This window comes from Mauremys reevesii, linkage group 9 (genome assembly GCF_016161935.1).
Source record: "Mauremys reevesii isolate NIE-2019 linkage group 9, ASM1616193v1, whole genome shotgun sequence".
Taxonomy (NCBI): domain Eukaryota; kingdom Metazoa; phylum Chordata; order Testudines; family Geoemydidae; genus Mauremys; species Mauremys reevesii.
In genome coordinates this window covers 68,091,794-68,118,591 of record NC_052631.1, presented here as the reverse complement: position 1 = coordinate 68,118,591, position 26,798 = coordinate 68,091,794, and the positions used below count along the sequence as shown (strand labels likewise).

The 26,798-nt window shown below is 41.9% G+C and overlaps 1 protein-coding gene across 12 annotated transcripts in view; it reads left to right on the top strand.

The window, feature by feature from the left end:
* Window positions 1-26,798, top strand: part of DIAPH2 (diaphanous related formin 2) — an 827,558-nt gene that overhangs the window by 203,771 nt on the left and 596,989 nt on the right. For all 12 annotated transcript variants that reach the window (XM_039487835.1, XM_039487836.1, XM_039487834.1 and 9 more), the window contains one exon: window positions 6,066-6,180. In XM_039487835.1, coding sequence (XP_039343769.1) covers window positions 6,066-6,180 — 115 coding nt within the window. The remainder of the gene's footprint in view (window positions 1-6,065; window positions 6,181-26,798) is intronic.

Here is a 26,798-nt window from a genome sequence, read left to right as displayed (position 1 = left end):
GAGGATGAAGAAGATTACAAGGACAATTTTAACTGGACAGTAATATTCTGTACTAAATAGTTCAATAGCAATATGCAAGTATGATATGTAACAGTGACCTACTGTCACACATCTATCAGTCTACAAAAGCAGCCCCGAAATAAGAACACATCAGTGGATAACCAAAACTGTTCCTTTCTGGATGCATTCCCAGTCACACGTAAGTGATGGGGAGACAAATAGTCACATCTCCAACCCAGCTCTCAAATTGCTTCCTCTGTGTGGTGAGATACAGTGGGAATACATCTGCAGTTACACGCCTATACTATCTAGGTGGTCTTGGGGTTATAGCACTTGAATGGGACTAAAGAGATCTTGGTTAATTTCTGCCAGAGATTTCCTCTGTGACCATAATGTAGTTACTTAATCCGAATGCCTCTTTTCTTAATCTGTGAAATGCCAATAGTCCACATTTATTCAATACCTTCCTGAATTAGGACCCTCCTAAGGTATTTCTCTATTGCCCCTCGGAGCAAAACTAGCCTGGAGCCTCCACACATGGAGTTAATCGGTTGAATGTGTGATCTCAAGAATGTTTCAGACTACAAAGTAAGATTAACTGTCACTCCTCTGGAAATCTGGGATGTTGTGAAATGACATTACTTCCTTCTTCTGGAAGGAGGACCAAATTGGGCCCATTGTGGCACTGTCTTCTCCTTTGCAGATTATTGTGATACTTTAAGTTCTGTGGCAAGTTCCATTAAGGCAGTGGTTCCCAAACTGGGGTTTGTGAACCCCTGGGGGTTCGCGAAATGTTACAGGGGGTTCTTGAGAAAAAAATCCCTAATGGTAGACAGAGCTGTCTCTAGGGACCCTGGGCACCATGGGGCCAGCAACCCGGAGCCCCTGGACTTCCAAGAGCTAAGCAGATCAAAGCAAGCATATCTATCACACTAAGGAGATTTAAACTTCAAGACTCCTTATAAGAAATGGAAAGGGAGGTGGATATTTTTTGCCTTTTTTAAAATTAAATAGGCAGCTAGTATTGTTTTTAAAATTTTTATGAAGAACAAGTTTAAGCTTTGTTGTAATGTGCGTTGTTTGCCTGGACTGCTCAAGACCTGAATGCTTGTGTAGGAGGAACTCTTTAAGTTGGCTTCTTAAATACCTTCATACTGGTTTCACATCTGATACTTCTTGATGAAACATAGGAGCTTTGGCTTATAACAGGCTTATTCAAAGTGATACAAGCTACGAAAGTGAGATCTTGGAAGAGTGTTGCCGTTTTCACAATGTAATAAAAATATTGTAATGAGAAATAATAATAATAAATAGTGTGTAATAAGCATGTCATAAAAACAAATTTTATATGCCCAAGATCACTGTTTTTATAATTTATACTCAGGTAAAGGAGAAAATCCCTGGAAATATTCATTTTTAGGAGGGGGTTCATGAGACTTGACATTTTAGTGAAAGGGGTTCACAGGTTGTTAAAGTTTGGGAACCACTTCATTAAGGTTTAAAAAATAAAAAGGTAGGATGATATAGCTATACAGTACTATACAGTACTTTAAAACCTCTGAGTTGAAATATATATATTATGAATTTATATAATTTACCATGAGAATAAGTTTATATTATTTACCATCCTCAGTGTTTTGCCAGAAGACATAGAATGCTTGGAGCTGTTAACAATTATTCTGAAATATATGTAGTGTATACAAAATAATAAAAAAAAAAGCAGAGTTAAAAAACTGACCTTTAAACTAAAATATTTAAAAAGAATCAAGCTCCAAATAAAAAGTTAAGCATTCTTTTCAATTTTGTTTTTGTTACTCAGTGACTATCTTGAAATACATTTGGGCCTTTCTTACAGTGTTCCCTTTTCTCACCCCTTCTATACTTTTATGTTTAAATAAATTAATGTCTGTGTGAGAGTACAAATGGTTGTGGTCATTCCCATCTTTACTATAAAAAGGTGCTTTCTGGATTCCTCTTATTTACCACTTTATTCTTCCCGTTTAAGCTTCTGTATTGAGGAGGCTAATATCGCTGTTGCAGATAGATCTATTTTCTCTATTTACAGAGTGCCAAATCATCCAGGTGTCTTGTTATATTTTACTTGTGAATCCTTATAATTCCTGGGCGGGCTATATGAGGTTACTAAAGAGAGTTATGGAACACTTTCAGTCTTCCCAGGAACGCACTAATTTAGCAATGCTCTCATTCCAGGAAATTCAGAATGAAGTTCAGTACTTGAATCCTATCCCTTACATGCTGTGCTGTCATTAGACTTCTTGACTTTCCCTCACATGATTGTTTTAATTAAACTTGTGATAGACAGAAAAATGAGTTGAATCAAAGTATTGTAGCCTGCATCTGGTAATCTAAAATACGTTTAATCTTAAATTACATTTAATTTAGAAATCTTGATGCCTTTGTTCCCCCAAATGGTTACTCCTAATAAAAAATGCACTGTAAACTTGTGTGGTATTGTGTGATTACCACTGTTTGTTTTACTGGACAGACAATTGCAATATGAACTCCACTTTTTGCTAATATTTGAAGAAAAGTATCTGAAATTCAGATTATTGCTCATAACTGACAGTGATGTCATTGGGGCCAAGCAATATAGTTCTCTCCTGCTTCATCTCAGCTATATGAAATAAAAGCAATAATTCCTGTTGCTGATGCCAAAGTAGTGACAGTGTCAGTGCTTGATAGTCTGTCATAGAGAACTGAAGAGCTAGATTGCTGCTTCTATAAACCCAGAGAAAATATAGGCATTTTTATGTCCATATGAAATTCTAAGTATATTGTTTTCAAAACCAGAGGTTTATCATGACGTTATTATTAACCAGTTAGACAAATTATCTTTTAGAATTTCTCCCACCCCTCCTTAATAGCCATTGTTAATGTTAAATGCTACTCTTATAAATATACAGATCTCTAATTTATTTTGGCTGAGCTCTGTCTTATTCACAGCATGAATTCCTGTGGGTTGCCTTTATGCTGTTTAAGAAATGTATTGTATGTTATCTACTTTTAAGTTGTGGACTTAGCATTGAGTTGCTTGCTTGTTCTTGTATTATTACAAAGGACATAATATATATACTTTTCAATTATTTTGTGCACCTTTACCAGATTTTCTGGTGTGACAGCTCCTGCATTCCTGTTTCATTGTTCTCATAATCTAGCCAAGCAACTGATTAAGACATGGGGCAGAGTTGTGGGGGGAAGAAAACAAGCATTAAATTGATATGCTGGGCTCATCTTAAAGCTAGGCATTCAAGGCGCAGCTCAGTCCTGAAACAAAACAGAAAATGTCCAGAAAAGACTAATATTTTCTTTTTTTAAGAGAGCTGTGTGAGTGGAGGGCAAATGGATTAAGACTTAAACCAGGGATTGGTAACCTTTGGCACGTGGCCTGACAGGGTAAGCCCCCTGGCGGGCCAGGCCGGTTTGTTTACCTGCCACGTCTGCAGGTTTGGCCGATCACAGCTCCCACTGCCCACGGTTCGCCATTCCATGCCAGTTGGGGCCTGGACCTAAATTTGACCTAAATTGTCCTTGCTGCAGATTAAGCTGATGGCTTTTTGTCCTGACTTCAGTGGACATAGAGCAAAATTGCTCACAGTTCTCTTTATAGAGCCCTTACCTGTTTGAAGATTAACCGATTCCCACACCCCATCATTCTTTTTTTCAAGACTAAACATACCCATATTTTTAAACCATTCTTCATATATCATGTTTTTTAAGCCTTTTTTATCATTTTTGTTGTTCTTCTATGGACTCTCTCCGGTTTGTCCACATATTTCTTAGTGTGCCACCCTCAACTATACTCCATCTGAGTCTTCACCAGTGCCAAGAAGAGCAGGACAGTTACCTCTCTTATCTTACATATGCCACTCCTGTTAATACATCCCAGACTGTTAGACTTTTTTTCACTATTATAAGTGCATATTTTTTGTCCGATATTAGGGAAGGAATTGGTAAATATGTGGGAACCAGCGCTGCAGGTACTCCACCTCCCCGTGGGGATTAGCTTACAGCGCTGGGGCACTGTTTACACTGGCGCTTTACAGCGCTGTAACTTGCTGCACTCAGGGGGGTGTTTTTTCATACCCCTGAGTGAGAAAGTTGCAGCGCTGTAAAGCGCCAGTGTAGCCAAGGCCTTGTTATAGAAGGGGTATGGTGATCATATAAAATGAATAGGATTGGGATTTGGAGGAAAGCATCATTTATGGAAGCTAGGAAAGGGAGGGTTCAGGGCTACTAATGTTTGGTACAGTGGGGGACCAATCCCCTTCCTTTTCTGCCCCCTTTGCACTTACATGAGGGGAGTATTGCAGCCTTCCACCTCCCCCCAGTAGTGTGAACAATTAAGGAAACGGTGACTTGCACTGTACAATTAATATGTGGATACTCCCAGATGTTTTAGGTGAATGAAGTTGCAGCCTAATTAAACCACATCCATTGCCTCCTGTCTTTCTTTTGGCATGGCTGGACAAAAGTGCAGCTCTAATTATTGCAACAAAGTTGTGCTCAGTAATGCCAACGATGAAATTCCTATCACTGTCTCCTTACATTTATCCATGTATGCACAAAATAGAGCAGAATGTAGGACCCGTAGACCCTGTAAACCACCATCTTCTTTTTACATGCTTGTTTTTAATCTTAGGGGTAGGGCAAAGGTTGAGAGTTGATAAATTATTTGCCTGGATAGTGGTAAATTCTTGATCCCAGTCAAACAAATAAATAAATAAATAAAAGTTATCTCTGTGTAGCTTCCATTGTCTGTTCCTAACAGTAAGAAGTCTTAATGATATGAATGTTGAGCTTTTATTTTTTTACATCTAATAATGATGCCTTCAAAGCAGGAGTGACATACTGTAAGGAGGGTTTGAAAAAGCTTCTTGTATTTCTATGGATCTTTATTTTCTGGACAATTTCTAGTTTTCAGGTTCTTTTTTAGCAGTTCCAATGTAATTAATCATCCACCACTGATAGGTACCCAAATCCCTTTGAGAGAAAGTGGGCAGGTTTCGGGGAGGTTGTTTTTGGTGTTTTAGCATTGAAGGAAGATATAACAGTTCACTTGGAAAAAATATATAAGTATGCTTAAGTGGACAATTAGGAGTGTTTTAAAAATAAATGTTGTTGAGATAGCTGATGCTGAAAACCAAGCTGTAATTAAATATCGTTATGTCCTTTGCTGTTAGGAACAGACAATGGAAGCTCTGCAGATCATTTTTTTGTGGGAGAGTGTCAAGAACATATCACTATCCAGACAAATAATTTATCATCTCTTAACCCTTTAACTTCTCCTAAAATTAAAAACAAGCACACAAAAAGCATTGGATAATTTATAGTGACTGAGTGGTGTCACAGTGATTTCACTTCTTCATGAAATCGGAATACTTATCCATAATTTTTTAAAAAACGTGTTAGAATTTATGTTTCCTGTTTTATAATGTGGAAAATTGTTCAAACACTAGGTAAAAAGACATTGAATTTAAAGGTGACTTTTAAAAATGTATTTCAAGTAAATATATATTGTGTCTCTTAAGGTAAAGAATATCAGTCCTTAAAAATATTAAGCAAGTTTGTGTAGGCAAGGCCTTATTCTTGTCTCCTTCTGTCCTAAGGCTTGTCTTCACTGTGTCAGTGCACAGCACTTGGGTGTAAATTCTAGTTTGCACCAGCGTGTTTCACACAAACTGACCTGTGTGACTCTGCAGGATTTGACACCCAACTGCTGTGCGCTGACACGCTGTGAAGACAAGCCCTTAGAGTTTGCAATTCAAAGGTGCTTAATATCTTTATGTCCCATTGATTTCAGTGGTGCCCAGCACTTCTGAAAAGCAGACCCTTTGTTCAGGTTCCTATAAATGGCGTTAGATGTCAGGAGTACGGCATACATTTGAAAATTGTCACCATTTTTTCACTTGTTGGAATGCTTTTTAAATATCTACTAAGTTTAAACCAAATCTTACATTAGGAAAATCACCCATTGACTGAAAATGAATATTTGAAGTCTGAGTAGTCATTAACTTGAAGAATGAATATTTTGCTTTTTATTTCAGGTTGAACCCCAGGACATATTGGAAAACTGCTTTTGGATAAAAGTTAGAGAGGATAAATTTGAAAATCCAGATTTGTTTGCAAAACTGGCGCATACCTTTGGTACACAGATGAAAGGTAAATATACTTGTTCCTTAATTTGAAGCATTTATATATGTGACTTGGTTTTAATAAATCTCTGTTGTGTAAGAAAATATTTTCAATGGAAAAAAGTAGTACTGCAATTCATTTTATAGATAGGAATGTTAAAGAATGTAGGTTATAGACTGTTACCATAGTAACATAAAATAAAATTTTAAAACATGCATTTTATTAGCTGCGTAGAGCATGAACTGCTTTATTGCATTGTTCTTGGAGTTAAGTTTTTTTTCCATTTAGAAACATTACAGTGTACATTACTTATCACATGAATAGTCATCGTTCATTGTTTTCAAAATTGTGATACATTTGCATTTTCTAATACATACCAATATAGGAAATGTTCTAATTGAAACAGGATGTTGTTTAAGTAGTATTTTTTAACTGAGAACTCACTATCCTCGAATTTTGAAAATACCGAATTCAGCTTTTTATATTGTTGAAATTTTCATGATATACAACTTTAGAATAATCTGCCAACATTACAAGATCTTTAAAATTAGAGGGAAGCTACAATTGTCGTCTTGTAAACTATACATAGATATAGAAACACAAAAGTTAGAAAACTTGTGTATGTGTAATGCCGACAGAGCCCGGTTGTCGGGATAGAACCCGGGGCCTCTGGAACTAAATGCATGAGCCTCTACCTCATGAGCTAAAAGCCAACTGCTTGTTAGCTAAGGGTATGGCTACACTTACGGTTTGCAGCGCTGGTCATCCAGCTGTGCAGGGCCAGCGCTGGTGTGTGGCCACACTCACAGCTACCAGCGCTGGTGTGTGGCCACATTTGCAGCGCTGTTGGGAGTGATGCATAATGGGCAGCTATCCCAGCATTCAAGTGGCCGCAACGTGCTTTTCAAAAGAGGGGGGTGGAGTGGGGTCTAGTGTGACAGGGAGCGGGGGGAGAGAGAGAGGGGATTTTTGGAGCCAACACTGTGTGTTTAGCTTCCTGCCTTGAAAAATCAGAACATGTTTCCGACCCCTTAGTCTTAACTCTTAATTGCAAACAGCCTGCAGCCAACACGACTCCCCACTGTTTCATTCGCTCCCTGCCTGCCTCTCATTTGATTGTTTACAGCCAGGTACAGATGATCACAGCAAACAGGAGCTTTGTTTGTTTTTTAGATCAGCAGCAGCAGCAGCGGCAACGGAGCTCCGCGCGGAGCTCGTTCATAACAAAACAAAGAGAGGCTGCATAACAAAACAAAGAGAGTAATTTATAAAAGCATTCTGTGATACATCCTTATACCCTGGAGGCCAATCACAGCGCTGGTGTGTGGCCACACTTGATGACCAGCGCTGCAGCACCAGCGCTGGAATCCTTATTCCCCATGCTGAGTGAGGTGTACGGCCAGCACTGCAGCCAGGGAGTTGCAGCGCTGGAAGTGCCCTGCAGGTGTGGCCACTTACTAATTGCAGCGCTGGTGGAGGCTTTCCAGCGCTGCAACTCGCCAGTGTAGCCATACCCTAAGGTTGTAGAGCAGACTCATAATCAATCAATCAGTCAATCTCTCTCTGTCGTTGCCGTTTGATGGGACAGAAAACCACACCCAGAAGGTGTGATGTGCATATATGTGATTTGTGTATCTATTTGTCCCAGAGGTTTCTTCTATATTGTTTAAACTCTTTGTCATTGTATAATATTCAGCATTCTTTTGGCTCATTTTAGAAAAACAAATGAAATGCATATGTTGATTGACCATGGCAGAGAGAACAATGCACTAGAAAAATAATTTTGTGCCAGAGATTTCCATATAGTCAAAATAAGATTGATGCAAGTGGCGTTTCAATAGTTCATTTCTGCTAACATTTAGGACTACTAATTAGTTTATTTCTGAAGGACATACTTGCTTTCTCAATATGGAATAATTTATGTCAGTGTTTCAATTTCAAAAAATCTGAGACGTAGTTGACTGACAGTTGAATGGCTTACTGTGGATGTGATTCTTTATAATGTCATCAGCTTTTTGTGAGTTTTAAACATAATTTTTATATGCTCTCATCTGAATCTGGACAGAAATTTCTCAAGACAGATGATTGTTCATTATTATTCATTATGAATAATCAATCACTATTTAATGCTTGGGCCATTTGTCAATAGTTACTATGTCAGGCATTCATAAAGTGCAAGTACTGTTCAGGTATGGTTCAATAATAACTTATTTATGAGTTAATGAGGCAATTCAACAAATGATAGTCTGAAATAGTGCTAAGTAATAAAATAATAAATTCATGTAGCTACAAATCCCCTTTTTCCTCTTTGTCAAGCAGTTAGACTACATTGCAATGCAGGAGCATACAATTTTGGAAGATTAATGGAGGTCAGATAATCAAGTGTTCATAGGTCAACTGTGGAAAGATGAGTTAAAAATCAAAACAGCAATCTAGATTTATGCTTGCAAAACAGAATGTGTTTCCTGAAAGAGTGCACATGTTTATACACCTCTACCTCGATATAACACTGTCCTCGGGAGCCTAAAATTTTTACCGCATTATAAGTGAAACCGTATTATATCAAACTTGATTTGATCTGCCGGAGCGTGCAGCCCCGCCACCCTGGAGCACTGCTTTACCGCGTTATATCTGAATTTGTGTTATATCGGGTGGCATTATATCGGGGTAGAGGTGTATCTTTATGCATGCATGCATACATGCAGTTGCTCTTACTTTTTCTATTTAATGCTGACAGTTGGATTATTTTACAATTATGCATTGTATTTTAACAATAGGGAACTTGGGCTCTGGATGCAAGGGGGTTGGTGTGCTGCCTCATGTTTCAGAAATGACCAGGGGATGGAAAGGGTTGCTTTAAAAATACTGTGTAATCTGCTCTTTATTGACTTGAGTAAAAAGAGAGCCTTCTGCTATCTTAACCACATTTTGAACGAGAGTAACAAGAACCATTGTAGTGTTCTTCGAGTGATTGCTCATGTGTATTCCACAATAGGTGTGCATGCTCGCCACATGCACCGGTGCCAGAAGTTTTTCCCCTGGCAGTACCCGTAGGGGAGAGCGCCCCAGCGATCCCTGGAGTGGCGCTTCCATGGCGCGGAATAAGGGGAACCACGCGCTCTCCCCACCCTCAGTTCCCTCTGGCCACCTGGGAAGGTGCATGGGAACTACTCTGCTCCAGCTTTGCTGTAGCTCGTCCCCTGAACTTCATGTTCGTTCAGTCTTAGTACCTGTAGTTAGTTAGCTGTTCAGTTAGTTAGAGCGCCCGGGCCGGGGCATGCCCCACATCCCGGGTCTTAAATTGTGTGACACTTGTAGGCGATCTATGCCAAAGAGTGACCCGCACTCAGATGGTTTGTGCTGCTTGGGAGAGACCCATATCAGCTATCGTTGCAAGATTTGCGAGTTGTTCAAATCTCGGACTGAGAGAGAAAGAGATATCAGGCTCCGGACCACTCTGATGGAGTTGGCGCAGACCCCAATGCTGACTTGCCGCTCCGAGTCAGCGCTGGGCACTGCGGGGTTGGTGTGCAGCGACCTTCCGATACCTTCAACCAATCGGCACTGCTCCCCATCTACAGGGCACAAGAAGGCAATAAGGACGCCTTCTTCGCAGCAGCCCCGAGGAAAACACGGGGCAGAGGCTAGAACCATGTCAGGCAGCCCTCAATCCCCTCCGGCCTCTAGGCCTCTGACTCACTTAGAGCGGAGCAGCCCGGTGCCGAGATAAACCCGAGGCAGAGGCTAGACCTGTGTCAGGCAGTCCTCGTTCCCCTCCAGCCTCTAGGCCTCCGACTCGCGTAGAGTGGAGCAGCCTGGCCGCTTCGGACCAGACTCTCTGGATGTCCGGATGCTCTTCACGCCAGAGGCCCTGCAGGCGGCCTGGGATGTCAAGTCCATGCCGGTACCAGGAGCGCCACCGATGCTGGACCCATGCTCCAGGGCGCCCCCGGATCGGTATCGGTCTTGGTCCAGGGAGCGTTCCTGATGCCATTTGCCGCCTAGCAACCATTCAGGGCAAAGTCCACATGGATCACCTTCCACTCCCACCAGACTATCTAGTTGGGTGTCATCTACCGAGACTCAAGGCACCTCTCCATTTAAAGGAGTGAGTACTGACGGGACCGAGGCAGACGTTTCCAAAGGTCCTTATCTTAGTGGGTTACCGCATCCGGCCACAGCACGGACGTTGACGCCGTTCCTCCTCAGAATCCCACTCCAAGACCCTCCAGGGCATTGGCCCCGGGCGTCGATTGCTGGCTTCTCGCCTCTGCGGGTCCTCCCGTTGGAGCCGATCGCAGAGCAGCTGCTACCAATGGTACCGATCCTCCACATCGAGATCACGGTCCCGTGGTCGGCGTCACTCCAGGCACTGCCGCTCCTCCCAGTCCGGGGACAGCGGCAGGTCGTTTGTCAGCCGGCCTCCATTCGCAGTTGTCTTTCCATGGGCCAGGCCAGCCAGGCTGAACAACCGGGCCCGCCGGTGCCGCAGCAAGTGCAGTGGCACTGGGCCCTGTGGCCGGCCCAGTGGTACCAGTGGGCACCGTGGCCCCGACGCAGCCCAGGTGGGGCTCACTCAATAGCTGGAGCCTCAGAGGTTCCATTGGCCTCCCTCTCCAGACCTCCAAGGAAGGGGTTGGTGGGACATACGTCCTCGGTACCATGCCCGGAGACCGACCAAGTGGTGGACCCTCTGGTGTGGGCGGATACCTAGAGTATTGTACTGGCCTCCTTGCCCTCCCCGGATGAGGCGATAACGGTCCCACCCCCTCCGTCCCACAAGAGGACTTCAGGGACACCAGGAGCTTTTAAAAAGGGTGACGTCAAACCTCCACCTCCAAGCAGGAGAGATGGAGGAACGCTTGGACTCACTGTTCAGTGTGCTGTCCTCTTCGGCACTGGACAGGGTAGTTTTTTGCCTCTCCGTGAAGAGGTGGCAAAAATTTCAATGCCTTGTGGCAAACACCGGCCTCGTTGGCCCCCATCTATAAGAGAGCGGAATGTAAGTGCTTTGTACCTGCCAAGGGACATGAGTACCTATACACCCAACTCCCTGGTAATCGAGTCGGTCAGCCACAGGGAACGGCAGGGCCAGCCAGCGCCTACCCCGAAAAATAAAGGTTCACGGAGGCTGGAGTCTTTCGGAAGAAACATTTATTCGTCCTCAAGCTTTCAGTCACAAGTGGCAAGCCACCAGGCCCCCTTGGGCAGGTACGAATTCAATTTGTGTGGTTCCCTGCCCAAGTTTGAGGACTCCCTCCAGGAACGCGATAGGAAAGAGTTCAAGGCACTGGTGGAGGAGAGTACAGTGGCTGCCAGGAGAACCCTGCAAGCGGCTTTGGATGCGGTGAACGTGGCTGCGAGGTCCATGGCCTCCATGGTGTTCATAAGAAGAACATTGTGGCTCCTGCTGTCCAGGCTGTCCAGTGAGGCGCAAGCGGCCATGCAGGATCTCCCATTTGATGGGATACAAGGCTACATGGCATGAAAGACTCCCACATGACCCTCCAGGCTCTGGGCCTCTATGTCCTGGCTCCAGCAAAACCTAAGTTCAAGCCGTAGCAGACTCTGCCCAGGCCACCCTCCCGAAGCATGAGGCTGCCCATAAGAAGCAATGGGACTATAGGAGATGCCCTCAGAGCCAGTCTCGGCCTGCCCCCCAGCCTGGGTCCCCCAACGGCAAGCAGACAGGAAAAATGCGCTTTTGACCAGTCCTCATCAGGGATCCACCCCAATAACAGTCCCTTTCTCCAACCGGTTGAGTGCTTTCCTCCTGGAATGGTCACGGGTAACCTTGGACCGATGGGTCCTCAACACCATCTCTCAGGGTTACACCCTCCAGTTTACTTTCTCCCCACCCAGCGACCTCCGGCCTCCGTCCCTCTTGGGGGACCCCTTACACAACGCTCTGCTTAAGCAGGAGGTGGGGCGGCTTCTGGGACTAGGAACAATAGAGGTGGTGCTCAAGAAGTTCATGTGCAAGGGATATTACTCCTGATATTTCCTTAACCCAAAGGCCAAAGGGGGGCTCAGGCCCATTCTGGACCTGCGAGGTCTGAACCAGTACATGGTGAAACTCAGGTTCCATATGGTTTCCTTGGCCTCCATCATCCCCTCCCTGGATCCCGGAGACTGGTATGCTGCCTTCGATCTCCAGGACGCATACTTCCACATCCACATATTCGAGGGGCATGGACGCTTCCTCCATTTCATGATGGGACAGAATCACTACCAATTCACGGTCCTCCTGTTTGGCCTCTCCACTTCCCCCAGAGTGTTTACAAAATGCATGTCGGGGGTAGCGGCCTACCTCAGACACTGGGGGGTCCAGATATTTCTCTATCTGGACGATTGGCTTGTCAAGGGCACCTCCCGGTCGCAGGTGAGGGATCACGTGGTGCTCCTCCTGTCCACGTGCACCGCCTAGGGCCTGTTGGTAAACAACACCAAGTCCACATTAGTCCCGGTCCAGCTCATACAGTTTATCGGGACGCTCCTGGCCGCAAAGTTAGCTAGGGCCTCTCTCCCTCCAGATAGATTTCAGACCCTGAAAGGTCTCATCGACTCGGTCACAAGGTTCCCGGTGACAACAGCCAGGGCTTGCCTGCAGCCTTTGGGTCACATGTTGGAGTGCACGCACGTGCTCCATCACGCCAGACTGAGCATGTGGCCCCTCCAGCTCTGGTTGGCCTCGATGTTCTCCCAGGCCATGGACAGGATGGACAAGGTCCTCACTGTGCTGGACTCTGTGATCACCTCCCTACAGTGGTGGTCCACCCCAAGCAACATGCTCCAAGGGGTCCTGTTCAGGGACAGGGCCCAGTCATTGGAGCTGGCGTCCGATGTGTCGGACCTGGGTTGGAGGGGCCCATGTGGGGAACTTTCAAACCCAAGGCCTGTGGTCAGCTCAAGACCTGACCCTACAGATAAATGTCAAGGAGCTCAGGGCGCTGCGGCTGGCATTTATGGCCTTCTGCTCGCACCTGGAGGGCAAGGTAGTCAGGGTCCTCACGGACAACACGGTCTCGATGTTCTGTATCAATGGTAAGGGCGGGGCCCAGTCCTCGGCCCTCTACCGTGAGGCCGTCAGGCTGTGGGACTTCTGTATAGCCCATGACATCTGTCTGAAGGCCTTCCACCTGCTGGGTGCCCAGTGTGCAAGGGCGGATCACTTAATCAGGGACTTTTTCTCGCAACCAAGTGGTCCCTCCACCCGGACATGGCCCACCGGCTCTTCCGAAGGTGGGGAACTCCCTGGGTGGATCTATTCATGACCCGGCAGGACCGACGATGCCCCCGGTTCTGTTCCAGGGGGGACCTGGAGAGGGGCGCTATCTCCAATGTCTTTGTCCTGTCCTGGTTAGGCTGGCTTCCCTGCGCCTTTCCTCCGTTCCCTCTAATCACCATGGTCCTAGAAATGATAAAGATGAACAAGGCCCCATCCTCCTCGTTGCCCCGGCGTGGCCCAAGCAGCATTGGTATGGGACCCTCACGGGCCTGGCGGTATCTCCGCAGTGTCCATTGCTGCTCCACCTGGACATGCTCTCTCAGGACCAGGGCTGCCTCCTCCATCCCAACCTAGCAGCTCTTCACCTCATGGCATGGCTACTCAGTGGCTATGTGATGAGAAAAGGACATGCTCGGAAAAGGTTCAGTGTGTCCTCCTCGAAAGTAGACAGCCCTCCACTCGCCGCTCTTATTTGGTGAAGTGGTCCCAGTTTTCTAGGTGGGCAGCGGATCAAGGTGTTGCCCCTGTAGCTGTCCTGATCCAGCTTATTCTGGTTTACCTCCTCCACCTGAAGTCCCAGGGCCTGGTGCCCTCATCAGTTAGCGTGCACCTGGCAGCCATATCAACCTTCTGTCCGCTGGTGCAAGAGCACATGGTATTTTCCCACGCTATGACTGGTCAGTTCCTTAAGGGCTTGGACCATCTTTTCCCATATCGTAGACCTACAGTTCCGCAGTGGGACCTGAACCTGGTGTTGACCCATCTCACGGGGCCCTCATTTGAGCGTGCTCCTGGTCCCGCCTCTCATGGAGAGTGGCCTTCCTGGTCGCAGTCACGTCGTACAGTAGGGTCTCGGAGCTCAGGGCCCTGACCTCTGAGCCCCCATGCACAGTGTTTCATAAGGGCAAGGTCCAGCTCCGCCTGCATTCTGCGTTCCTCCCGAAGGCAGTCTCCAGTCCTCTGCCCCAAACCGCAGGCATCCAGTGAGGAGCGCCGCCTCCATGCTCGACGTGCGGAAGGCTCTGGCATTCTACCTCTAGCGGCCTAAGCCATTCAGGAAGTCCTCGCAACTGTTTGTCACCTTGGCTGAGTGCATGAGGGGTCGGTCGATCTCCACTCAGTACCTCTCCAACTGGATCACTTCGTGCATCCGTACCTGTTCTGCTCTGGCGGGTATTCGCCCGCCACCGATTGTGAAGGCGCACTCGACTCAGGCGCAGGCCTCGTCAGCTGCCTTCTTGGCCCACGTCACTGTCCAGGACATTTGCAGGGCTGCCACATGGTCTTCGGTTCACACGTTCATCTCGCACTATGTGATCGTCTCCCAAACCAGGGATGACACCGAGTTCGGCAGGGCTGTACTCCGTCCCGAGAACTTGTGAACTCCTACCCATCTTCAGCAGATATAGCTTGGAATCACCATTGTGGAATGCACATGAACAATCAATTGAAGAAGAAAAGACAATTACCTTTTCCGTAACTGGTGTTCTTTGAGATGTGTTGCTCATGTCTATTCCACATCCCGCCCTCCTTCCCCTCTGTTGGAGTTGTCTGGCAAGAAGGAACTGAGGGTGGGGGGAACGTGTGGTCCCCTTATACTGCACCATGGAGTCGCCACTCCAGGGGTCGCTGTGGCACTTCCCCCTATGGGTTCTGCTAGGGGAAAAACTGGCACCGGTGCACATGGCGAGCATGCACACCTACTGTGGAACAGACATGAGCAATACATCTCAAAGAACACCAGTTACGGAAAAGGTAACTGTCTTTTTTGAAACATCTAAATGCTAGTGTTCACAAGAAAGTTAATTTGGATTAAGCTAGTGTGAGAATTTAAAGTACAATAGCTATTCCTGAATAACTGTGTGTCTCCAATAAAAGTTACTATCTCACCCACCTTGTCCCCATGTGTGGTCACTTTCTACAGAATAGAATACTCTGTACTTGGTTAGCTTACTCCACCGTCAAAGTCAAATAGTTATTCCGGAATAATTCCATGTGTAGACAATCCCTAAATAGAATAGAATACAACTATATAATAACAGTGCAGCTCTCAAAATGCCTTACCATAATTAAACTAAACTCCTCAGTTCCCTTTTGAAGTAGGTATTATACCCATATTTTCCAGATAGGAAAACAGAATTCTATTAGCTTTCTGCGGTGCCACACAAGCTCTGTGGCAGAGCCTAATATAGTATCTAGATCTCTTGACCCCAAATCCTATGTTACCTCAAAACAAACTTCTCCTACATGTAAGATCTCCAGTTCTAGAATGTGTGTAGGTGTGCTTCTGTGTATATATTGATACGTATATATAGATACACCAGGACAAAGGAAACATGGCATTATACCTGTAGAACTGGACAGCATATGTTTTGTAAAGTTCTGAGAGATAATTTGGTGAAAGGAACTAAATAAGTGCAAAATATTATTTATTAATCACCAAATTCAGGACAAATGTCTGTATTAAACGAAGGAAGTTTGTAGCCATAACCATTGTTGTTCTGTAGGTTAGGACCTGTTTTTTTTTATTGTTTTTAAAAATTCTCTTAATCCTTAAAAACTGTGAAATATGGGTAGAGGAAGTTTGTCTTACTGTTTCATCATAAGACAGGGTATTTTTAACAGTAAGTTCTCCCTTTGAACACTAATGTAGTCGAACGCTAAATACTGATTATGAGATGGTCATTGTTCATTAGTAGGGAAAAAATTGATATTAACTTGAAACCATAGTAGGAATGTAGTTAATTATAGTTACAATAATCAATATTAACTCTGTGAAGCAACAGCATCAAATATATAATAACTGTAATACAAACTTTTAGGGTTTTCCAGGGGCTTGATGAAATGCATAAGATATATAGTTTGTGAAGAATTGGTCGGATTTAACCCTGACAAAAGACAATGTTTTCCAGTAATTGAAGAGTTGAAAAGGTGCAAAGTGAGTTAATCAATACATGAATATGATTGTGCAGGTGAAATTAAGTATTGCGGAATTAAAACTGTATTACAGACTTCAGTGTACAAGTTAATTGAAGTTAAGGCTCTTTTTCTAATTTTTTTAGACTAGCAACTATTTTTCTAGGAGAGTTAGTCATTGTCTGATGGATAATTCCAGACACAGAAAAGTATCCTAGGTGTAAAGATGAAAAAGCAAAGACTGATTACTCCAGCTCTAATGGTAATACAGACTTTTCCTGTTGATAATAGGAAATAACGAGATGACAGTATTAGCAGTGGAAAGCATGTTCATTAGTCAATTTCTGATAGTAGTGAGGAGAAAATGTCGTTGTCATTATAATTGGCGCAACATGGACAATTTCTGAATGGGACTTTTTTTACAGTGCAAATTCTTGTATTCTCACAAAACTTTATCCAGATTCTTATAAATGCAGCATGTGCTATGTTATGTACCTTGCAGTTCTCAAACCTCAGAACTCAGTTATTCCTAAAAGGAGGCTCTCAGTGTGACAGATTTTAGTTTATGAAATAAGTGTTTAGTCTCATGTCTTCCACGTCCCTGCTCTTTTTCCGTTTGTCATTGGATCTTAGAATCATTGGTTTCTGGCTAGATGATATTTTTAAAATTTTTAACAGTCTTCTTAAGCTATTTTTATTTTAATATTTTGTTTTTATTAGCTAGAAAAAGTATACTTTTATTTTCTGAGACATTTTCATCACATTAGGTATGATGGTGATAAAAGGGAAGAAGTCTGTCTTTTAAAATAAGTTCTTCATGTGAACGTAAGATGGCATTAACAAATCATAAAGGGATTTGTACTTAATGTGCCTTGTGGAAAGGTATTTCTCTAGAGGCTGTTCTACTTGTGAATCTTATGGTGAAAGAGAATGATAGAGAGAATTCCCAAGTTTTCCTTGGGGAACTGGCTTTATTTTTCTAGCCTATGGCAGCAGCAGCTGGGGTTTTAGTTCTGCTGTTTACTTCTTGAATTAGAAGTTGCTTATCAGCATAAGGTAAAGTGAACTGGAAATCTGTGTCTGTAATGAAAGTTGGAGAATTATAGAGGGCCCTTATCAACCATGCTTAAGAAAAACCAAACAAAGAAAGCTGTTTTGGCATAGTCAATGGCAGTTTAATGTACTTTTTAACTTTATTCTGTGTCTCCATCCCTTTACCAGTATTGTTTTTTATAAGATGCCATCTTCCTGTTGGAGATTGGAGTGACCTGAACACACTTCTTTCTTTCAGAGAGCCAAAGTGCTTTATGTATTATCCTTTTTTTCTGTGGAAGTCGAGAACTAAGGTATTTGCTCCATATTTCAGTGGCTGAACAGGCTCCTCAGGGTTTGCGGAAGTTGCATGGTGACCTTGACCATCATATTCTTTCCTTTCTTTAGGATTGTTCCTGTACTTTTAACCTTCTAAGTGCTTGCCTCAATGTCTTGATAATAGCTACTGAAAAATTATTTGCAGTTGCACCTGAGAAACCCGTTTTCAGGATCAAATACTTGGACTTTAAGTGTTCATGTGCTTTACCGTAAGGACTGCTGGAGTTTTTGTAAGAGTTCCTCCCACTGCCTTTGTAGATGTGAAATTGATCCTCTTTAGGCGTGGCTGATGAGCTATTATTTTCCTATGTCTGACAATCTAAGTAAAGATGGATTTTCCTGGAAGCGTGGATAATTCAAAACTCATTCTGTGGAACTCAATGAGATCAGGAAACAGAGCTCACCATTTTAACAACTCAGTAGTAGTTGCTGCATGGTTTTAGACAAGACTGCACCTTTTTAAATCTTACAGATAATAGTACAAGATGTCAGTGATAAGCATACTTTAACAGTGCTGGTAATTTTTGACAAATATCAACATTTTAATAGAGGAACAACTTGGCTTAATATTAAACTTTAAGCAATTTGAGTGTAATGTAAATCAGCCTTAATTATAGGCCAAATCACAAAGGGTAAAATTTTCAAAATTGCCTAAGTGACTTAGGCCCTAACTCCCATTGAAAGTCCATTAGGATTTCGGCTTATATGGGACTGAGGTAGTTTTGAAGGTTTAACTTAAGTCTCTGTTGACTTGTTAGTTGGTCGTTGATCAGACACATTTCCCATTTACTTCATTAAGAGCTTTGCTTGAGTCACGTATGAGTGAAGACTTGAGGATTCATCATTTATATAAAATTTGAATTTCAGCTACATGTTACTTTACCTATGTAATTGTTAGTGCATTTTTCCTGTAGTGTGTGATAAGTAACTAGTTATGGCAAATCCTAGAATACAATGGAACAAATTACTGGAGAGAGAGTATGAAATACATTATAATGTAAGTGAGGCAGTTTGGCAATGCTTAAAATAGATTATTAAAAACAAACGCTAAAGTAAATTTAAAATAATAGTAGAAGTGCTACAGTCAGGAACAAAAATGTGTTGTATTTTCAATTCAAAATAAGGTGGATAGTTGTGCAGTTGTTATACTCCCCTGTTCAAAACAGGGTGCTAAAATTTGTGCAAACAGCTTTGGTTTGTGAACAGACAGTTATTATATTAATGGTGCATTAAATAATAAATGTGAATGAATCTTCATAATACTCTCCTGATCATAAAAGGTTAGTACACAGCGTAGTTTGAACTTTAGAAAATGAGCCCGTTTTTTTATTAGTTTTTGTGAGTTGCTGTTTATATTTTCTCCCTACTAGGGCTGGGTGGAAAACAGTTTTCCACCAGGCAAAAATTAAGATTTCAAATAATTTTCTGTTCCATATCAGATTAAAGCTGAGACCTTCTGAATTATTTTGTGGAAAAAAAGGGCAGGGTGGGGGAAGGAGGCAAACAGTTCAATTCAGAATAATCTCACCTGGTATATTCAAGACCAAGTTTCAAATCCCTGCTCATACTGATTCAGACCAGGGACTTGAATCTTAGTTTCCCATATCCTAACCACCAGACTATTGGCTATGCTGGCATAAGTCTCTTCCAATGTAAACTTAGTTGAAACCGGGAGGTTTCCGTTTTAGTTTCAGTGACCTGGTGTTTTCTGAAGAAAATCATTTAGTTGGAAAATTCCCAACCAACTCTATTCCACAAAGGCTTTAGTAATGGAGGGGGGAGGGGATAGCTCAGTGGTTTGAGCATTGGCCTGCTAAACCCAGGGTTGTGAGTTCAATCCTTGAGGAGGCCACTTAGGGATCTGGGGAAAAAATTGGTCCTGCTAGTGAAGGCAGGGGCTGGACTAGATGACCTTTCAAGGTCCCTTCCAGTTCTAGGAGATTGGTATATCTCCAGTTATTACCTAATGTCTACAGATGGTTTTGTTTAAATTTGTGTTAGGCTTATGGTAAAAGCTAAATAGAATTTACAATTTGAAAACATTATTTTGCCTTGTAGATTGCTCTTTTTGAATAATATTCTGCTGATTTTAAACTTCACTTCTGAGTAGGTATAATATGGTTACCATACACTTATTACACAGTTCTACAGAAACTGCACAAAATAGATTTGTAGGTCTAACTCAGGAAAAGTGTAGTAATATAAATAGTTTTTTGGAGTGCAAGTTATATTTCACAAGATGTAAGAGACAAATTTGGCATCTAACACTGTGGATGTAGTCGTACATGATAGAAATAGCAGTATGCAACTGGTCCCTCATGTAGAAAGGGTTTTATTTCAACTATTGTACTCATGCCTTGGTTGATTTTGTAGGCAGCTGTGTATAGGATATCTTTTTCTGAGTAGTCATCTTTTATTAAATAAATTTAGGTAATCAATCTGTGCTAAAGATGTCATTGGCCAACATCTGTGTGTTTCTGCCCAGTGGCTGTAATGACACTTTTTACCTAGTTTACCTCATTCTTCATCTATCAAGTTAAACTAGCTTGTGAATTGTATTAGTCTGATATGAGCTAAGGATATGAAGAATTGCACACCCCTGTGGAGTTGTGTGAATAATGGATTTTTCTGTTCACTGGCAATTCTGAAAAAATGAAACAAAATTTTGTTTCAAGTCAACTGAAAATTAATTCTTTCTAATTTTCAGCAAACCACAATCTGAAACATCTTTTGGGAGTTTTCTGAAACATTTTGTTAGACCCTAAGTGAAACATTTCTATTTAAATTTAAGCATTTTTGATTGTTTTAAAGAAAATTTAAAGAAATTTTAAAACAAAAAATCGCAGCTTTTTGTCTCAAAAATTATTTTTTCAGAATGTTAACACCTTTTTTTTTTTTTTTTACACTGAAAGTTTTGGCAAAAATGACAAATTCACAATGTTTCACTCTGCTGTCGTGCTTTGTTTTCTTCAAGGAATTATTGACATTTTGTTCCAAAGAGATAAATTATATATACATTTTCTTGTAAGATTTTTTTTCTAGTGAAAAGTCTGAGGCCATAACGTTCTCAAAATGCTGCCGATAGGGTTTCCTTTATGTGACACATGTTGAGATTGAAACATATTCAACTTCTCTCTGGAGAAGTGGGTAAATTACCTGAGTTACTTGGAAAAACATTATTGCATCATGTATTTGAATATTTACATGAGTATGGAAACAAGATGTAGAAGACCATAAATATTCCTAATTCTATGCTGACATCAACAAATCTCTTGTTAACAGTTCAGCCACTGTATGTTGAGAATCTGTATTGTGACAATGCCAGGTCAGATGGCTGCAAGTGGGTATTATTGGGTTCTGGGGAGGTGGGTGGGTGCTAACCCACCCATGGCTAAAGGACCCTCCCCCAGTCTCTGGGGAGGATCCACTGAGCTTGGGACTCAAATAATTATGGGGGACGACAGAATAAACAATGATAGGTGGGAAGATCAGAAGGTCAAAAGTATGGAATTGGAAGGGGATGCAAGTGGGTACTGGAAGGCAGAAATGTTAGCCCTAGAATGTTAAAGGCCCTTTTTTCCTACAAGCTGAGAAGGGGTTACCTAATTTCAATTAGGGACACCTGAATCCAATTAATGGCTGCCTGAAACCTTTTAAAAACCCTCCTCTTGTGAGAGAAAGGGTAGAAGAGAGAGACAAGCTGCTGCCAGGCTAGTGGCAGCAGAGAAATAAGCTGCTTCTTCTGCACCCCTTCCCATAGCGGAAATGGCCAAAACTGAGTATCTGCTAGGGGAAGGACTGATACCCCATGGCAAACAACAGGACAACAACGTGCCCCAGTGAGGGGGCAGGAAAAGGTATCCCCCTTTGTTTTGTGTTTGTGAGACTTCCCTTTTTGTTTGATGGAGGATCACCCCTTTGGCCGACCCCGAGGCCTCCCCTGAAAATACGGCCAAATAAGCACAAGGGCAGGAGGGGGAGACAAACACTGTCCAGAGTGGAGCTGATTTCCTGCCACTGCCAGAGGGAGAAGTGCTAAGTCTGGTGAGACAAAGAATTGTCTTTCCACAGCATTTTGAGGACTACATGTAGGCTGAGTTCTTGGAGCTTTACAGAATTGACTTTTCTCTGTCTGCTTAAAGATGTGAAAACCTAACTAAGCATGCTTATTTCATTTACTTGATTAGGTGAATTTATTGGGCCCCTATGAAGACATTCCTGTCCTGGGGACAGGTAAAATTTTAAGGCTCCAGGACTGTGCTCATAGTTCACAGTTAATGCGTAGGTATCTTCAAACAAACCAATAACCTGTATTTGAGACTTTCTTGACTTCTGAGTGTTTGTATTTCTGTGATGCTTCAGGGCCCATATTGAAAAAGCTTCAAATTCTACCTTAGAAGATAGGCATATTGTTGCCCTCTATCTTATGGTTAAATTAACTGAAGAGTTTGCACAGAGTTAAACTAGAAGACCTAACCTGCAAATAGAACACAGGTCACCAATATGCTGTACCCAAGTCATATGCACTGAGCCATGTTACATCACAGAATAGGTGCTCAAAAATGTCTGTGTCCTAACTGCTATCCACCACACACTCCTTCCAGATGAAGGAATAGTCACCAAAGTCCTGATCTACTACTTTCTATTGCTGTCCAGGAAACAGTTATGTAAACTACTGGCAAAGTGGGTGCTAAGTCCCCTTCTAGAAGCTGGTCCACAGAAGATACCTTACTCCTTTTGACGAAATGGTAGAGGTCTGTACTTGGGATCTAAGGGTGCAGGTTACAAACCCTGTCAATGATTTAGCAGATCATTATGATTGCATATAATGGAATTTGTTTAGTCCTACTTTTTTAAACTGGTTTAGTTAATTCAGGTAGAGAACTTCCTTCAACACAGGTTTTATAGTTAAAAAGGCCATTATACCATGTTATGTGACAAAACACAGGTGTTGCACACTTTGGTCTTGTATCACACATTTGGATTGCGTATGTGTCATACTGTGAGATTTGAAGGAGGAAAGGTATGAAGATGTATACATTTGCTATAGTATGTAAACTCTAATGCAAGAATGGCTCTTCACAGGAAGTAGAAAGATATTATCAGGGGAAGTGAAATTTGTTTGTTACATGGGATTGAAGGGAACATGGAAAAGAAATGGCAGTCTTCTCCCATTGTTTCAAGTAGTGTGGCCCAGTCTAGAAAGCCTCCTTTTCGAATGCCCTGTTACCAGTGATTGCTCATGTCCATTTAGCACAGGAAGTTTTGTTTTTCTGTTTGGATGAATACTTTATCATGGCTATCTTTGCATTTGACACTTAGACTGTACTACTGCAGTGTGCAACTGGACATTGCACTGCATGCAGCATGCGGCAGGCCACTTAAGTGTTGGTTTCTGCTGGGGGTACTTGTGCTGTGGCAGCTGCTCTGGCAACTTGTTTTATTCTGGGTGAGGAATCGGGCTCAATTTGACCTGATTGGATCTCTGAATGACCTCTCTTCTCATGTGATACAGCTATATTTGAGATTGATGAACCTACTGAAGCTTAACTAGTAGACTGAAACAAGAAGAGATTTTTTTGGTGATGACACATATCCTTCATTGATCCAGCAGAGTTTGGATTTGGTTAACTTCAGGATACACTGGACAGGTGGCCATTTTCCCAGATATTTCTGATGGGAATCTGGTTTGGGATTAGTTAAAATGGGCTTTGAGTAATGTATGGGTATGACTTTAAATCTGGTTTTAATGGTTCTTATGTACATAGTGTCTAGTGAATGCAATCAAAAACAGCCCATTCTTTAGTGCTTCTCCAGCCCCCCATTGCAGCATGTCTGCCACAAACCACATTTCTAGTAGGAGAGGAAGGTCAGCATAAACACCTAAAGGTTGGCTGGAGATAATGTCACATAGAATAAGTCACTTGCATCTCTTTTCCCTCAGAAAGCAGTCTTGCAGAAGAACTAACAACACAGTTGTCACAGAGGGGCTTCTGAAGTGTTTGTGAGAGAGAAGATGATTCAGTTTAAATTAACTTCTCTTCCTCCCATCAGATTTAACATATTTTTTACTTCTTGCGTCCCTCTGCAGGAGATGTGAGAATGGATGATGTGATCCAAATGATTTGGGGGCCCTCAACTTATTCTATGTAATTACAGGATGTCTGAATGCCACTTGGTTAAATGTTATGCCATATTTGCACTAGTGATTTTGTCTGGCTACTATAATCAGCCACTAGGGTACATGCACTTTCCAAATCGCTAGTGTAGATAGGCAGAAATGCTACAAACTGCAGTTTGCACTCTTGAATTGCCCTAGTTTCAGCCAGGAATAAAAGATGCCCAGTTCAAATCATAGGTCTTAAGTTCTCCTTATCTATGCTATGGGTGTATAGTGGTGCAGCTACACAGGTGGCTGGCCACAAATGGCAGAAATCCGCAAAATAGACATTTCTGTCATATGAGATAATGTCCAACCAGTGCGCCATCAATCTGTCTCTGGAGTTTGAGGTATATATTAGCTTTAATATTGGAAAAAAACTTTCAGTGGTGGTCTTTACAGAGCAATTTATAGACACCTTACTCTAATTTAATTACTGACGTTTATCATCCTTCCGTTCTTCTTGCAGAAGGATATACTCTTCCAAAGAAGACCTGAAAATATGACTTAAAGAATCTAAAAGTAATGGTCTTTTTGGTCTCCAGAAAAGTAAAATACCTTTTTATGTAAGTTGTAGAAGTTCTGTCTGAATCATGAACATTACAGGGGGCTTGTTGCAGCTCTACTTAGAATAGTAACTATTAATGATGGCAGTCACTTTAGGGTTCCATTGCCTGATCTGTCTGTGGATCTGCAAACCACAATTCACCTTTATAAATAATGGAAGACATTTTTGTTCTGGACCAGCAATAATATTAGCTTTAAGGGCATTTCTGTCTATTGGAGGTTGAATTTTGTAGCACTTCTGGAAAAATGGGTGGCAGATTCCTGTGTTAAGCGAGTGACTGCAACACATGAAGCAAATAAATATTGGCAGATGAAAAAGAGAAGTTTCACTCAAAATTTTTATTACTGATATAAGTGTATTTATATTTCTTAGAAACCCACTTCTGCAAGGTACTTTGATATGTCTGGCCTTTCAGTATTTAAGGAGTCCCATTGAAGTTAATGTGGATATTTGCCATGCCAACAGTTACTCTAAATACTTTAACTGTTTTCTGAATCAGGGTTTTGGAAGGAAAACAAGTTAATATCTTTGCAACAGGCTTAATTCTGCAAAACCAGCAACACATGCAAATTTATTGTGGAGCTCACTATTTCCTGCTTAAAGACTACATATCGGTCCCTTCCTTAATTCTTCTAACTTTCCTTGTTTGAACATAATCCACCTAAATTATTTCTGGAGGCTGATCTCAGTACCCTTTCTATAGAGCTAAACTTTTTTTCTAATGTCACTACATTGTCTTGAGGTGTATGTTACTGTATTTATAAGAACTGAGACTAAATCACATATCAAGAGATTTGATAGTGACTCCACACCAATTAGTGAAAGCAGATTTTATTTTCTATCTAAATAAAATTGAGCATTGTGAAATGTGTAAGGTATTGTTATGACTAGTTAATTTAATTCAGCATTGGAGCATGGCTGGGTTGTAAAGAAATATGCAGCGAACAAAGGTGTTGAAACAAAAATAGAAATGGGTTTTATAATTGTTCTATAGTTATAGTTATGCAACTTGAAAAATCTACGTAGTACATTTTCATGTTCAGTAGATGTTTAAAGATATATGGCCAGATCTATCCAGCCAATAAAAGCCACACATCTGAAAAAAAAGTTTTATCAATTTTACATGAACCTAAATTAAATCCAACAAGTTTAAAATACATGAGCAATTTCTTTTGGTTAATTTTATGTGTGTTCTCAGTACCACATGCACTACGTTATTCTGTTTTTTTTCTCATTGGTAGAAGATGATAGAACAAGGAGTAATGGTCTCAAGTTGCAGAGGGGGAGGTTTAGGTTGGACATTAGGAAAAACTTTTTCACTAGTAGGGTGGTGAAGAACTGGAATGGGTTACCTAGGGAGGTGGTGGAATCTCCTTCCTTAGAGGTTTTTAAGGTCAGGCTTGACAAAGCCCTGGCTGGGATGATTTAGTTGGTTTTGGTCCTGCTTTGAGCAGGGGGTTGGACTAGATGACCTCCTGAGGTCCCTTCCAACCCTGAGATTCTATGATTCTCATGTAATACATGATCTAAATATCATATATTGAAGAGGCTAACATGTGAATGAATAATTTCAACAAAAAAGAATCAAATTGCGGAAGAGGTTAGTCAGTTAAATTGTAACCTATTTCTGTGTCTTCCTGACCATTGAGAAAACAGTTCAAATGCTGTTAAAGAAGAGGGCAAGTCATAATATTCATAAAAGTTGCCAGGTGGAAACTGTCACTATTGACCTACTCTGGATTTGAGTCAGAAACCTAGATATGAAAGGCCTGACCTCCTTCAGGTTTTCAATCCCCCACAACAGTTGCCTGTCTTGGGAGGGGGTAGGGGTTTGTTTAAGTTTGTGACATTTTTTTCTACATTTATTTATTTGAAACAGGTCCAAGAATAATTGGAGTTAATAAATTGTAAACGATTTGGGCCTGGTCTTGTAACCTTAGTCCTGAATAGTCCCGCTGGAGTCAATAAGATTATTCATTTGAGTAGTGAAACAGTAGGATCTTTTAAATAGACTTATAAATTACAGTGCAGTAAATGTGAGGAGGAGCAGTTTTTTCCTGTTATCCAAAGGAAATCTTTAAATTAACAAACATAGATAAATATATGAGAGAAAATCATCATTAATGTTTTCCATGTGATAGCATCCAACAGGTCAGAGTTAAAGAAACTCTTCCAGTTTTTAAGTCACATTTTCTACAAACCTAATTTTCTTACCTATATAGTTGTAATAACTTGGATTATGAAAATTAAAAATAAATAAATAAAAAGAGAACCCCATCAGTTTTTAACTTCCTGTTCTTTTTGAATGCCTTTTTCAGGTACATGTGCTTTAACATGTCACATCTCAAGTGCCTGAACCAGTGGCACTGAAAATTCCTTGGGATCTACTTAGATACCTATAA